This window comes from Alosa sapidissima, chromosome 5 (assembly GCF_018492685.1).
Source record: "Alosa sapidissima isolate fAloSap1 chromosome 5, fAloSap1.pri, whole genome shotgun sequence".
Taxonomy (NCBI): Eukaryota; Metazoa; Chordata; class Actinopteri; order Clupeiformes; family Clupeidae; genus Alosa; species Alosa sapidissima.
The window spans coordinates 36,146,563-36,160,860 of NC_055961.1; the positions used below are offsets into that span (position 1 = coordinate 36,146,563).

Genomic DNA, 14,298 nt, shown 5'->3' on the forward strand with positions numbered 1-14,298 from the left:
GGTTCTTTTCAGCACACCGGTGACTAGCTGAATGTTGATTTAAATCAGCAGTGTATAGTCTCAGAGGCTAGAACGAGCGAGAAGGGGTTGATGCAACAGATGTGTCGTGTCCATCCTACTGTACACGATCACCCGAGGTTTATACCACTCCATACACTCAGTGCCATCCGATTCAAAGGTGCAGCTTGAACTACCATCCTAAATAAATACCCAAGACAATGTATCAAAGACAAAATTTATATTATTTTAAGAATTTGAAGATGGATCATTGCCGGTGCTTTTTGTGGAGAAAGAGGCCTGTTCATTAAACTCACACCCTAATGTGCAAATGTTTGTCCTCATATGTTTGACAGCTCGTCTACGCCTCATCACTGATCAGATGCATAATTTAATTCTGGGTGATTCCTTTCACATGCAAATGTGTTAAATCATCTGGCAAGTCATTTGCATTGCCTCCACAATTTTAAATAGGTTGATTTATTTAATAATTTGTTTGTTGTTTCTTTTTTGTTGTTGTTGAAAATTCTGAAATATATTAGAATTTGACCAAAACAACTAAAGGGCATATTCACAGAGGTACTGAAATGGCATTCAGGGCACAAGCACAACGATGTGGGGCACAAGACCCAGTAGTCAAAACCTTTTGTGTTTGCTTCAGGCCAACACAGCTTTTTAGATGCAAAACATAACACGGGGACATCTGGTAGGGCAAGAATCCCCCTTCAAGGAATTCATGCCTTGAAGAGCACTGGAGGGGATTGTGGCCTCCCCATCCGATATTTAACATTTCCAGCTTCAGAGCAAGGGTCACCATCATTCATAGTTACCCCTTCGATGCGCATTGCATGTATTATGAGACAAAATGGGAACCTTTTCTCCACTTGGGGGTGTGCAGTGGCTTGTGTTTGGTCATGGTCCAGTCCTCAAAGTGAAGCGGTAGTTTTATCAGGTAAGTGCATTCGGACCAGCAGTTCAAAGGCAGGGGAGTCAGGCTTCTTTAAACCCTGTTGGAAGTTAATGCAGCAGAAAGATTCCCTTCACACTGAATCTTTTGCCACCCCATTTAGGGGTTCAGGCAACCCTTCAGCACGGTGACTTGTGGTGCACAAAAGTATAGCGACAGTCTTGACTGAAACCCTCTAGACCTTTCTAAAGTCCTCCCTGCCTTCCACGTTATTCTAATATTTGAACAAAGCCCAGGGTTGGTATTAGTTTTATCACTTTTCAATGACAGAAGCCCATAACAGCAGGCGATTATCATTTAACACTAATGAGTGAATATTACCTGAAATATTTTCACAGGCCAGTCGACATCAGTCTGCTGATAATTTTCAGCGCAGACGTCTGTGCAGACGATGTTAACTAATTTGCCATCTGATGTCAGCTTCAGCAGCTGCAGTTTCATCTGCCGATATCTTCCTCGGCTTCCTCGTTGTGGTTCCTCCCTGTATCCTATGAAAGCCTTCCTGGCAGGTTCGGGCGCCTTCCGGCACTGCAGCTGTGTGGCAGTGGCACTTTGGTGCCATGGAATCTCAAAGCTGTTTACTTGCTCTGATACACAAGATAGTCATCAAAGTGCAAAGAAAGATGATGGTTCAGATCGCTGGCATAGCCAGAGGCAAAACGTACAGAACGTTAAAAAAAGGTGGAAATGGCATTCTAATCACCTGCTGCAGTAAATGCCTTTCGGAGCCAACGGTCTACTGAGACACCAATAAACTGATGCAGACAGAAGGATTCCTGAATGGTGCAGAACAGACTGTTGCAATCAAAAGAGGCGTTGTGTTCCTTGAAAGTGACATGTTCACTAGTTTATAGCATAATCAAGCGCAGCGGTAAATTGAACTTGAATCTTGAAATGCAAACTAAGTCTGTGTCTGTGTGTGTACAGTATGTGTTTGTGTGTGTGTTTGTGTGGGCCCCTGCATTTGCATGGAAAATTCCATTACACATCTGGACCCCCGGTGTTCCCCTGTAATAACTGCAAGCTGAAGGACTGGATGTAGTGTGTGACTAAGTATTGCAGCTCTGTTGTCTGCCACTTAGGAACAATCCTTGAGAGAGCCTGACTCGACAGAGGGCATCTGTGACATGAATAAATTATTGTCGCATCTTTGTCTGTCTCCAACTCTGGTGTTATCGAGGGAAGAAGGAGTCAAGTTGACTGATTTGTTTTTTCTCTGTACCTGTCACTGTCTTATTATAAAGTTCTAGTGATGTACTTTCTTGGCTTTGGCTTACGGAGAACTAAATGATTCTTCCTCTATATTTATCTATCCATCCATCCATCCATCCATCCTAAGTAGACCTTAATCTTAAAAATGCAATATACCTTAGTTTTAGACAGACTGAATTTCTGTGTACATCTATACTTGCTCAGGCAGCTTTTGAGTGAGATTGAGTTAATGACTTGAAATAGTACCAAGTGAGCTCTGCACGCAACACTTTTGGGCCTCTTAAGGTGGCCAGAATGCCTAATTAATCTTCTGTTGGTAATGTTTTTTAGGGTGAAGGCAAAAAAGGGGGTGAACCTCCTGAGTACAGAGTCCAAGAGCCCTGTATGGAAGGTGGAGTGGGAGAGGCAGTCTGGAGCCAAGCACTCCATAGCAACAGTGACCGTAAGCAAAAACAGAGAAGTCCAGCCTGGGTAAGTCCAACTCGTTTATATCCTCCTGATACATGCGGCCTCTGGACATGTCACTGGTTTTCAGACCTCAGCCCAGTGGTCTTTGAATAAAAACCTTAAATAATTGAAATAGTTGGCCAACATAGACGTGTCATGGGAGAAAGTTAAGGGTATATACTAGCTTGCAGCAAAGTATATTCACTTGATATGCTAATCTTATTTTTGTGTGAAATGCAGATATACTGTGCACTTCTTGTGACCCCTTACAACATCAACATATCTCACATAGCATGACTGTGATTGAGGTAATGTGCAGTTTAACCGATTCAATTTAGAGGAAACAATACATTATTTAAGAACAAATAAAATGTTTTTGAATAGCACATCTACTAAAACAAAACCTTAATATTTTCAAACACTTTTGTAACATCAAAGATGTAGCACCCTGATCTCATACAGACACAACAGCCTTTGAAGTAGTCAGATGAAGTCTCAAAATTTTGATGAATCAGGGTAGCCTAGAAATCTAGACGCGCCCCTAGCGGAAGCAAATTACATTTGCTGCCAGGGCTAGTCTAGCAACTCTCCGTTGGCTTGTGAGCTCCAGAAATCAAAACTTAATCAGGCCAATGAAATCGTGTATAGAGTCGTTAGGTGGGCTTAACATAATGATTGATGGCAGAGTTGCAACGGTTTGAATTCCCTGCTACTTGAAAACAAATAAGATGGATGTTGCTGCTAGCAAACAGTGTGACACGAGTTAAGCTTTTATTAAGTTGGCAAACGTTTGAACTAGCCAACTAGCTCTGCTGGTGGGAAACGCATGGGACTCATAGCGCTGCCGCTGTCCTATTGCATGCAGAGGGAATTTGAAAGACAACTGATTATCCCGCCCCTCGGACTGAGCACTGCGAACGGTGAGTTTCCAGACCCTACATTTTAATGTGGGTCTGGCTCGTCAGGCTAGAATCAGGGCTGAATCAGGCTCCACAGTGGCAATTGTGAAAGTATTTAAACAGCATTGCAATGAAGACTAAGCAAATTAGATCATGACTGTGTACCACCCATACAAGTGGTTCAGGCCAGTTTGCCAGCTTGAAAGACTTGGCATTTCCTTTTATTTAAACTCTGCAATTGTCATTTCCCATCATTTGCAGTAGTTTTCTCCATGGCTGTATTACAGGGAAAGATAACACACCCTGCCAAACTCCTCAGTACAGTTGAATTCGTTCCAGGGGCATGCCTGTCTACAATGGCTATGGCTTACAAAACAATTATTTATTTATTTTTGTGCAAAGTATCTGAAGATTTCCCCACTGTGCTCTTGGACTCAATTCACCCTGCAGAGAAGCTGGCTTGATTCATCAATTTTGTGAACACCTAACAACAGCACAGTTGAAATACAAGAGGAGAGGTACAAAGTGAAATTACCTTTAAAATAAAAACAAGATGCATCCAGTATTTTTATGGACAATGAGGGGAAAATAAAAAAACTGTGGATAAATCCTGGTTTGCTTGTAAAGCATCTGAACATGTGAACAGTTATCACAGTACCAAAAAGTACTTAGATAGGGTATTATTTTGTTTAATCAGCATAAATGATAAGATCTCTGTCTTTCTCTCTCTTTTTCTCTCTCTCTCTCTCTAATTCAAATTCAAAGGGCGTTATATGCATGACTGTAAAGGTACTATATTGCCAAAGCAATCTGATGTGTATATAACATCACAAAACAAAAACTATCAAGGGAAAAAAAAAATTACCTGGAGTTTTAGAATGATAAAAGAAAATAGATTGAAATTCTCTCCCTCTCTCTCTCTCAATCTATTTAACAGACCTCCTTCTATTTAGTTCTCAGTAATTAAGTACCTACCGGTGGAGTGGGAAAGTACCTTCTGGTGGGAAAGTACCTACGGGTGGGGCACCCATCATATAATGGAAGACTTATTGAACAAAAGGATCAAGTCCTTCTGGATTGCACTCTTGTGATCTTCAAGAGGAATGGCCTCTGGATTTTCAGCAATTTAAAGTATTGAATACAACAACTTACAATAGCACTTGGTGCTTCTAAGCATGGTAACCCAACGGAAATGGGTATATTTTGAAGTATTTTTCACCATTTGTTGCAAGCATATCAAGGCATCAAGTATCTCTACAAAAATAGTGAGCTTATTATTTAAATATAATAGAGGCAAATGTCCAAAAGCTGTTTTGAGCCAGACTCATTCTGCTACAATCCCAGAAATCTTCATGAAGGAACGCTGAACCGCGATATACTTTATAAATATGGAATGGAGGATAATTTGACTGAGCCAATTTGCCTGCTGAAGGATTTCTACTATGAAGATGATGCTCAATCAAGCACTTAATCCTTCCATAATATGGACAGAGCGCTAGTGTAGCGCGCCTCTGCTCTTTGCGTATCCCATCTAGCATAACTCTGAGGGGTGGTGATAGCTGTAGCTCTGTGTATGCGACTTTCTAGACAATGAATGCAGATCAAAGCGAAGCTGGCTGCAGTGAGAGCCTCCCCAAGGCACAAGCAACAAACTGCTCAGCAGACAGATGTGAGCGCAAACATGGCTATCAAAGTTGTCACATACATCTCTTAACTTCTGAAGATGAAGGGCCCTCTCCAGTCCAGAAAAAAAAAACCTACCATAGCACAGCTTCTAAAATGTGGTGATGGCTAAACAATTTATTATGATTCATGGATGATTTCCACCAAGGATGCCAGTAGACAACCTGTTTTTGTTTCTAATACAACAAGTAGGCTATTATCCTGTGTGAAACGTACTTGCCACACAAACTAGGACTATCACCCATGAAAATAATACTTGGGTTGTACTGAGAATCAGTTTTTTGCTAATTCATATTTGTCATCAGTCCCCAATCTCTCAAAATGTAGCACTTTACATCTAATGATGTCATGATATCTCTGTCAGTGAAATAATAGTTGAATACAGTAACACTATCCCCAAACGCTCAAAAGCTGTCCCTTTTGTTTGTTGAGCCTACTGTTGAGCCTTCTGGAGATGTAGTGGACCTAATTCAACAAAACACAGATAAAGGAAGGTGCCTGCTTGATAACCCTGGTAAAATGCTCACAGTGGCTGCTCTGATGGAGATGTTTTTTTTTGCACACAAAGGTTGCTTTGTTGATGATTCCCTTCTCTGTTGTATGGGTTCTTTGGTTGGGTATTGAACCTACTGGCAGCGCCTGTAGCGCCTACGTCATGTTGTTTAGTGTTAAATAGCCTTGGCTGTTGATTGGCCATTGTTTGATATCCCCTACCTACAGTACAAGGAGTTTAACATGTGTAAAGCTGAAATTGTTACCATTTGGTATTGTGATCATACTAATGCGTAGGCCTCATCACAGCCTCATCACAAATTTGGGAGGTTAGGTGGAGCTTGCATCTGGTATATGAGCAGTTGCAGGCAACGTTTTTGCACACTGGCTCTAATGCAGTACTTAATGACTAACTGTTGACAAAACTCTCCACGGCCTCTTCTGCATTGTGTGAGGCCATTGATTTTTGGCAATGACTCGCTAATTATAGCAACATTGTACGACATCCTATAGAGAGACAACTGGAATTTTTAATTTACAAAATGGATTTGCTGTTAGTACATTTTGCTTTAAAACTTTTCAAACTACAGGAATGAATGACACGTCAATGGATTCAATGAAAAACCTCCTGTGTCCGAGACCTGCAACGATTTATAAAAGACTCACTGTTGAAAGGAAATAGATTAGTCACTATTTTGCAAAAGCCAACAAGATTGCATTTGTTATTAGCAATTTTTACAAAATTGATATGGATGCTTTTTAGCTATTTTATCTTGTCCTTCCTCCATATTGATTGTTTTGGAATTGTTTTAAAATTAGAGCTTCAGAGAATTCTTCCCGCACAGTTTGTTCTCATTGCACCTTTGTGGGGATGCAATGGAAGAAGGCTATTGACTGACATGATTTGTGCCCAAAGCAGACTCCGCTGTCTTTGTACTCTACCATTTATCTTCATTAACTATACATGCTGGTTTAGATTGGACTGAAACGGTCAACATCATTTTCTCTGCTGGCAGTGCAAGATGCACCGCAGCCCTCCAACTGGCAAGCGTAAGAAATGAATCACAGATAATCCTCAAAATAATGAAAGCTTTTAATTAAGGACATTACAATCACGCTTCAGCTGAGCGTGATAGATAGCTGATTCATTTCCAATTCATTTTGAAGTGTACCACTCAGCAGGCACCCCCACTCCCCTGACAGCCACTCATGAGGAGGGTCCGACTGTGATCTGCCGGCGCCTCCATGGAGTGGACAGACGCTGAAAAGGCGTTGCATCATTTTTACAAGGATCACACCTGTTGAAACCCTCCACGGGACCCCATCTTTTTATTTTTTTAAGCAAAAAGATGAAAGAGAGAGACCGCAGAACAGAAAAAATTATCCTGCCGATCTCGTGCATGGATGAGAAAGCCTCCAGCGCAGTGTCTCCTATCCACCAACATCTCGGCCATTTGGCGCATCAAAGACCCTGTCAATATTCTATAGGGACTATAGGGATGTTTTGTATTGTTTGTCCCAATTCCACATAAAAGAATAACACTGTGGGCCGCTGCGTTTTCTGCACAGTTGTCATCTATCATTTGCAGAGCTACCTGTGTGGTGTGTGTCACAGTAAAGGCCATGATGGTATTCCTTGAATGAGCATGAAAGAAACAGACAGCACTCATTTAGCCTGTCATATTACATTAGGCTGTGCTAGGAGAAGTCCTTGGAAGGATGTCTGGAAAGAGTACTCTCTTGCCTCACCTTTGTGTGCGTGTGTCTTTCTTGTCTGTATGAAATCCATTATTGATTTTGAAAGAAACAACAGGGACCGCTTTAGTTTTTTCATCAGTCGTTTCGTTCCAGAATGCTCATAAAACGTTAAAGCACTGCTGTTATTTGGAGCAGTCTCGATAATGCTGCCTTTAACTTTGTTATCCTCATGGTGCACACAGGTACAACTTAAGCAAACTTACCAGCCATGTCCGTGTTTGATTGCCTGTGAAATTCAAGCAAACAGTCGGATGCTACCATAAATAATCCATTCCAAAACAACAGATGGGGCCCAGGCCGCTCCCTAATTGTTTCATTTGCTGATTGTTTCAATATATAATGCCTAATACATGACAGAACAGATGTTTGTACTGATGGCCAGCACATTACGGCATTTAATGATCAAACGCTCGCCTGACCCTAATTAGAGGCTTCTAAATGAATGTAATGTAGAATTTGGTCATGAGCCTCACCATATTTTTTTGTTAAACAGCCATGTAATGGATCATATTGTCACACGCTCTTTCCCTACGCACCCCAACCCCCCCCCTCTCCGAAACAATTTTGTCCTCCAGGGAGATAATGGGCAACATCGAAATCATGCAGCTGGACTTCGAGATGGAGAACTTCACGAGCCAGTCTGTGACCAGGAGGATCAACTGGAACATCGACTATCAGGGCCAGAACCCGCCGCCCGACTCTGAAAAGGTGGTGACCGAACTCACAGTCGTTCAGAGGGACATCCAAGCCATAATCCCTCTTTCTATGGTAAGTAGACACCAAAGGTATCGCAAACATAGGCGAAGGCTTGCAAACACTTGCAAACAGTCTGAGGAAGTAGTTCTTTGCGAGCATCCAGTGGAGCTGTAAGTGGGCTTGACGAAGGCAACAATGCAGTTACCGTTACAATGGAATGTTAACACCAAATCGCTCAAATGTAACTGTTCAGAGAAAACATGTTCGCCGCAAACATTCGCCAATGTTTGTGAATTTCAACGCACCTCTGGTTACGGTTATAACAATTAATGTATGAAGGAAAAGACAAGACGCAATCACGACTAAAAGAATGAAACTAGAACATGAAATCGAAAGCTCCCCACTTCTGAGCTACGTGTCGAATCTGGTCACCCTTTTAGATGTGGCTCAGTGCGGAGCGCTCTTTAAAGACACACCACTTCAGCGGCCCTTTGTCCCACCAGCTAATTGTGGCGCTCTTGCTTATCTGGTGAGAGGGGCCGTAAAAAGCGTGGCCGCGTAATGAGAGACATTTATCAGCTAATAGGTCTGCGGTGGCGAGCCCTGAAAGGTCAGGGAGGCTGCCGCGCGGTGCGGTGCGGGCCATCTGCCGTGCGCCAGAGGAACAGCTCCTTCGAGTGGGAAGCGGCGTTACAGGGCCATTAGAATTCAACTGGTTGGTGGGAATGGACAGAACTGTTGCTCTGCTCCGCTCTCTACAGCTTGGAGCCCACACCGTCCTACACACACACACACACACACACCCACACACACACACACACACTCATTCCATTTTCATGTATATTTAACTGCCCCAGCATGGTTAGTACAAGGCTATCTATCCCAGGTGTTGGAGAGGACGTGCGGCATCGCGACAGTGTATCGGTGGTGCTTAATGAGAGGATGCGCAGTGACCTCGCTCTGTGTTCGTGAAAGCTGCCTGTGTGTGTGTGTGTGTGTGTGTGTCACGCCCATGTACGCAAGACAAGGCGAGACAGGAGATCAGAGAGGCGACGACTCGATAAGGGCGCACGGGGGACACTTGCATCTGAAAAATATTCAAATCCCACCCGGAGTAGAAGCTCTGAGCTGCGAGAGCTGTGCTGTTTTTATTCTGTCTGTTTGCAGTGGAAGTAGACTCCTGAGCTCAAACACAGCTGCTAACCTCACACTTCCCCGTATTTACAGGTATTGGATTGCTGTAAGAGACCCACACATTATCCCAGGTACATTTGTAGTGGAAATACTGTGGTTGGGAGGTTGTTCAGCAGAGTTTTATTTATTTAATTTCTTCCCTTTCCCAGTAAAAGGATAAGTGCAAAGCAAACCAAGGTGTCGCCATGACAATGTTTAGAAGCACAATGAAGATGGACCAAGTCATTACTTTCCAAAGCCTCAAATGGGTTGCTTTCTAATTGACTTGGTGTGCTGAGATGGGTTTGTCACTTAAACAAACACACACACAAACTTACATAAACAATTCCCACACATACATATCCCTGCAGCACCCATTGTTGCATAACCCTGAACCCAAGTTTCTTAATTTGTGTACGCTACACACACACACACACACACACACACACACACACACACACACACACACACACAGAGAGAGAGAGAGAGACAGGCTCAGTCTCCCAGCACAGAACAGCTTTGGTAAGCAGATTGTCCTGCAGCCGTGGGTGGATAGCAGAGGCTGGAGTGGCACCTCGGGAGCAGCGGCGTCTCCCGTGTGTGTGTGTGTGTGTGTGTGTGTGTGTGCTGCAGCGTCTTGCGGGAGGCCAGTGCTAAATCAGCCCGGGTTATCATTTCACTCCGTCAGCCCCAGCCCAGCTCCCCTGGCAGCCCCAGTATGGGCACAATTAGCGGGCGCCTTCCCCAGCCATCTCCCAGGCTACTTATTAATGAGGGGGGGGCTTGTGTGTCATTAGGTCTCAGTGCACACGTTTGGGGTTTTGCATTTTTGTTTGCCTGAATCCATGTTTTGTGTATGCATCTGTGTGTGTGTGGGTGTGGGTGTGTGGTGTGTGTCTGCGTAGGTGTTGTGTGGGTGTGAGTTTTGTGTGTGTATGTGTCTGTGTGTGACTGAGTGCGTGTGTTTGTGTGAGACTGAGTGCATCTGTCTGTCTGTCTGTCTGTATGTGTGTGTGTGTGTTAGTGTGAGTGTGTGTGTGAGTGAGTGCAGAGTTGGGGGTTGGTACAGGGAAGGGCGGTCAGGGCAGCTTCACTTCTCCCTCCCCCCTCAGCAGCAGCAGCAGCATGATGAATAAAACATGGTGTGTGCCTCGCTAGCGGCCGGTGGCACGCCTCCACTGGCAGGAGCATCCTCCCCTGTCTGGCCAAACACAGAGCTCAATCAACGTCAGCGCCGCTCAACGGGCTCCTTTCATGTCACACAACCTAAATGCATCTCCCACAAACCCCTCTGCACAGCAGTCTCAACTGCAACAACAACAACAACAACAACAACAAAAGCAACAAAAAACAGCGGCAGCAGCAAAACTAGACCTATGAGAAGGTCTAGTTTTTAAGAAAAGGCTTTAATAAAAGGCTTGGAGTCAGGAGTGGAGGATGCATGCCGTCTCTCAACAGCTATCAACTTGTAAATCAGGCTTGGATGCGGACGGATGGGTGTCCACTGGCACAGCGGTGCCGGCTTGATAAATGCATCCTCTCTGGGCGCCTTAATGTGGGTGGTATAAAATTGTTAACCTTGTCCAAACTTGATCTAGCGTGTTTAATGGCGCCAGTGCCCGTGTTGATAGCCCCATGCCCCTCTAATACATGGGGAGTCCGGCCTCATTATTAATCCACGCAGAGCAGGTAGCCACTTAACGCCGCAGTAAATTTCCGCTGCTTATTTACGTGCCGCGCGCTAGATGGAAGCAGGATGTTATTTGACGTCTCTGTGGAATTCATTCACTCAACTCCCTTAAAGACCTGCTAGGCCAAAGCGCTTTGCTTGTGTTTTTGTTTAGTTTTTCTCACAACGCTTTTGTGCTATGTTTGTGTCATCCCTTACTTCTGGGGAGTGGCTTTGCTAGAGTCGGTTTATGATAATGTTCTACAGGTTTGCATCACATTACTTCACACATTATGTCAACACGTGTCAAAGTGGAAACAAAATTAAGAAAAAGGAAGTGTCCCCCGCTCGTTTCTCATGGCAAGTCATTATATGCCTTTTATGTGTGTTTGTGAAATGAAAGGCAGGAAGACGAAGTGAATGAATTCACTATTTTCCCGTAGCTGTAGCCCCAAGATAAAAAAAGACGAGCGACCACAGAGTTTCCTCCAGTGTGCAGTTTTGATTGAAACATGGGGGAAATCTGCATAATGTTTGCTTTTTCCCCCCACAGGGCCCACGAGGGAAATAAATTACAGTCAAAAGAGTTCTGTCTGTCTGTGCCGCATGCTCTCTGCCAGACTAACGAATTAATTCAGACTGCAAACGAGAAAAGGACCCTGTGCGCCTGTTTTAATTGGGAAGGATATAATTATTTGTATTTTTAACCTTGTTCGCCAAGTGGTCAGTTAAGTAGTGAAGAGTAGTCGTGTTATCAGTTGCTAGGTTACCAAGTTTGAAAAGGTTGTCAGTTTATTAACTTTCCCTCTGCATGCAATCCGAGCATTTTGTGCATAGTTTTCCAGGAATGGCAGGAGAACTTTTGAAAGACAGCACAAATTGACAGCAAATCTGTCTTGATAATAGGTATCAGTTCAATGAGGTAAAACTAGTCATTTGTCAAATTTTCAGTCCATTTTCAGTTTCATGGTATTTATATTAGTTTAGTTCTGTAGCCATATTTAGAGTGGCCGATAAAGAGCCCTGGCAGCCTAAGATATGCAGTCATAATCCTCTACTTAGCACACCTGATAAGGTTGCTGTCACATTGCATTTTGGCATGTACTGAATTTCTATGCCAACTACTGGACTGTGTGTGTGTGTGCGTGTGTTAGTGAGTTTAACGAGTCTCCTGTTTTTTTTCTCTCTAGGACACCGAGATCATCAACACTGCTGTTCTGACTGGGCGAACTGTGGCCATTCCCGTGAAGGTGGTTTCCGTAGAAATGAGCGGGATTGTCACGGATGTGTCCTCTGCTGTCCAGTGCAAGTCCTCTAATGAAGACATTGTCAAGGTATGGCACGGACAGGCCCTGAGGCACCGGTCAGCCTTCACTCACCTCCCTCGCTAAATGAATGGGATGTTGCTGCATTTAAATAGCCATCAAGTGGGCATCAAAACTTCATTAAGGAGCCGCATACGTGCTCTTGACTCCGTGGCCTGTGATCTCCAGAGTGGAGTCAGTGTGGGGGTGTTTTGTCCTCTCTAAATGGCGCACATAAATCAGAAACCCACACCACGCTTTCATACTTTCCAAGATGTTGACATTTCTGACTAGGGATTATGGCCCCAGTCAGTCCAGAGACGACTGCTTTTCCTCTAGCATTAAATGTAAAAGGTGTGCGCTGAGAAAATGTTTGTGTTTAGATAGGAATTAATGTGTTAGCTCTTTTAGTCTCTCATGTGTTCATTTTGCAAAGTGAGCATTAGAGTGTCCTGGGATCCACTGTTTGGATGTGGCCCTCAGGGAAAGCTGGACTTAAAATACGGCGTCCCCATCTCGCAGATAAAATAATCATCCTAGTGTAGCCTCTAAGCCCTTATTTGTCTGTTGAATAATCCTTTTCAGCCAGTTCTTTTCCCTCAAGTGGATATGGTTTGCAGTGCCTAGAAAGAGATTTCCCTCCTCTCTTTAGTTTTTTGTTGAGTTTTATAAAGTGTGAAGATTGCAGTGTAACCATAAAACTATTGCCAATTGCACATTATTGCTTTATGTTGGAACATTCCTAATAATCTCTGTATGGTAATTTAGTTTGCTCCAATATTATAGCTTGGAATTGGTTCAAGGTTCTGCTTTGTGCAAACCTTGAATGAATACAAAATAATTTTGGCAATGAGTACCCCTAATTGGATTTTGACATAAACTGCATTTTTTTTTTTTAAAGGACATACAGGCACACCCATATGAGGGGAAAGAAGACATTTTCTTTTAATCCTCTTAAGATTTAGAATTATTATTGACTCTTGTTACGCTGTGTGTAGGTAGCTATCTGGCCTGTGTTATCGAGTGGGTTTGCTTGACTAGCCTGGTCATTGAGCTCTGAAGGCTAATGCAAGAGAAGCCCTTTAAGCCGAGATGTACATAAGTCCTGGCAGTCTAATAAAACACTCTCTGCTCTATGAGAAAGATTCACATAACAGACAGAACAGGCTCAGGCCCAGTGCATTTTCCCTGGAAGCATTATTCTGCCTGTAGCCATGCATATTATATTAGTAAATGCATGAATTCATGGTGTTATACTACTTTACGTTTATTTGGCCGTGCAAATTGATATGGTAATTGGTTGAGACTGTATGGCCCATATGTGTTCATTTCATAAGCTGGCCTCTATGATGTATATCTTTGGTATTGTTTCCCTGTTTTATGACTAGTGCATGTCAAATTAATAGCCTTGTTCCCATGTGAATGTAAAAGACTGCCGGTTTATGAGGGCAATATTTCTTAAGACATGTGTAAGGACAGTGCTGGTCACAGCGAGAGTCTGGATTGATGGTGTGTGTTTGTGTGTGTGATAGAGTGCGTGTGTCTGTGAGTGCGTGCATGTATGTGCGCATGTGTGAGTGTGTATGTGAACGTACGTGTGTGTGTGTGTGTGTGTGTGTGTGACTGTGTGTGTGGAGGGGGGCAGTGGGTGACTACCCTGTGGGGCTTTGACACTGAGCACTGCTTCTTGAGTGCCAGTCCTCCAGCTGATCCTTCCTCCCAAGACGGCGTTAGTCACGCTGGCCGTACGAGGACGGGCACGAGTCCGCAGTGCAGCTCCACATTTCCCCAGCCTCGCTCTCCTCTGCTGCTCGCTCCAAACACTTTATCCTGCTCAGTCATTACTCACCCACATGACACGTCTACCTCTCACCCCTGAACATAAGGAGTCAGGTGCTAGTCAGCGTCTGAGTTTATCTGCGCCGACAGGTGAAAGGGACGTGTATATGACGTGTGTAGAAAACAGATAACGGAGTGTTCCTCTCCCGTTTCCCTTTAGCT

At 43.7% G+C, this 14,298-nt stretch overlaps 1 protein-coding gene across 3 annotated transcripts in view; it reads left to right on the plus strand.

The window, feature by feature from the left end:
* Nucleotides 1-14,298, plus strand: part of tmem132e (transmembrane protein 132E) — a 175,714-nt gene that overhangs the window by 146,837 nt on the left and 14,579 nt on the right. For all 3 annotated transcript variants that reach the window (XM_042092998.1, XM_042092999.1, XM_042092997.1), the window contains exons 3-5: nt 2,507-2,647; nt 8,031-8,223; nt 12,184-12,327. In XM_042092998.1, coding sequence (XP_041948932.1) covers nt 2,507-2,647; nt 8,031-8,223; nt 12,184-12,327 — 478 coding nt within the window. The remainder of the gene's footprint in view (nt 1-2,506; nt 2,648-8,030; nt 8,224-12,183; nt 12,328-14,298) is intronic.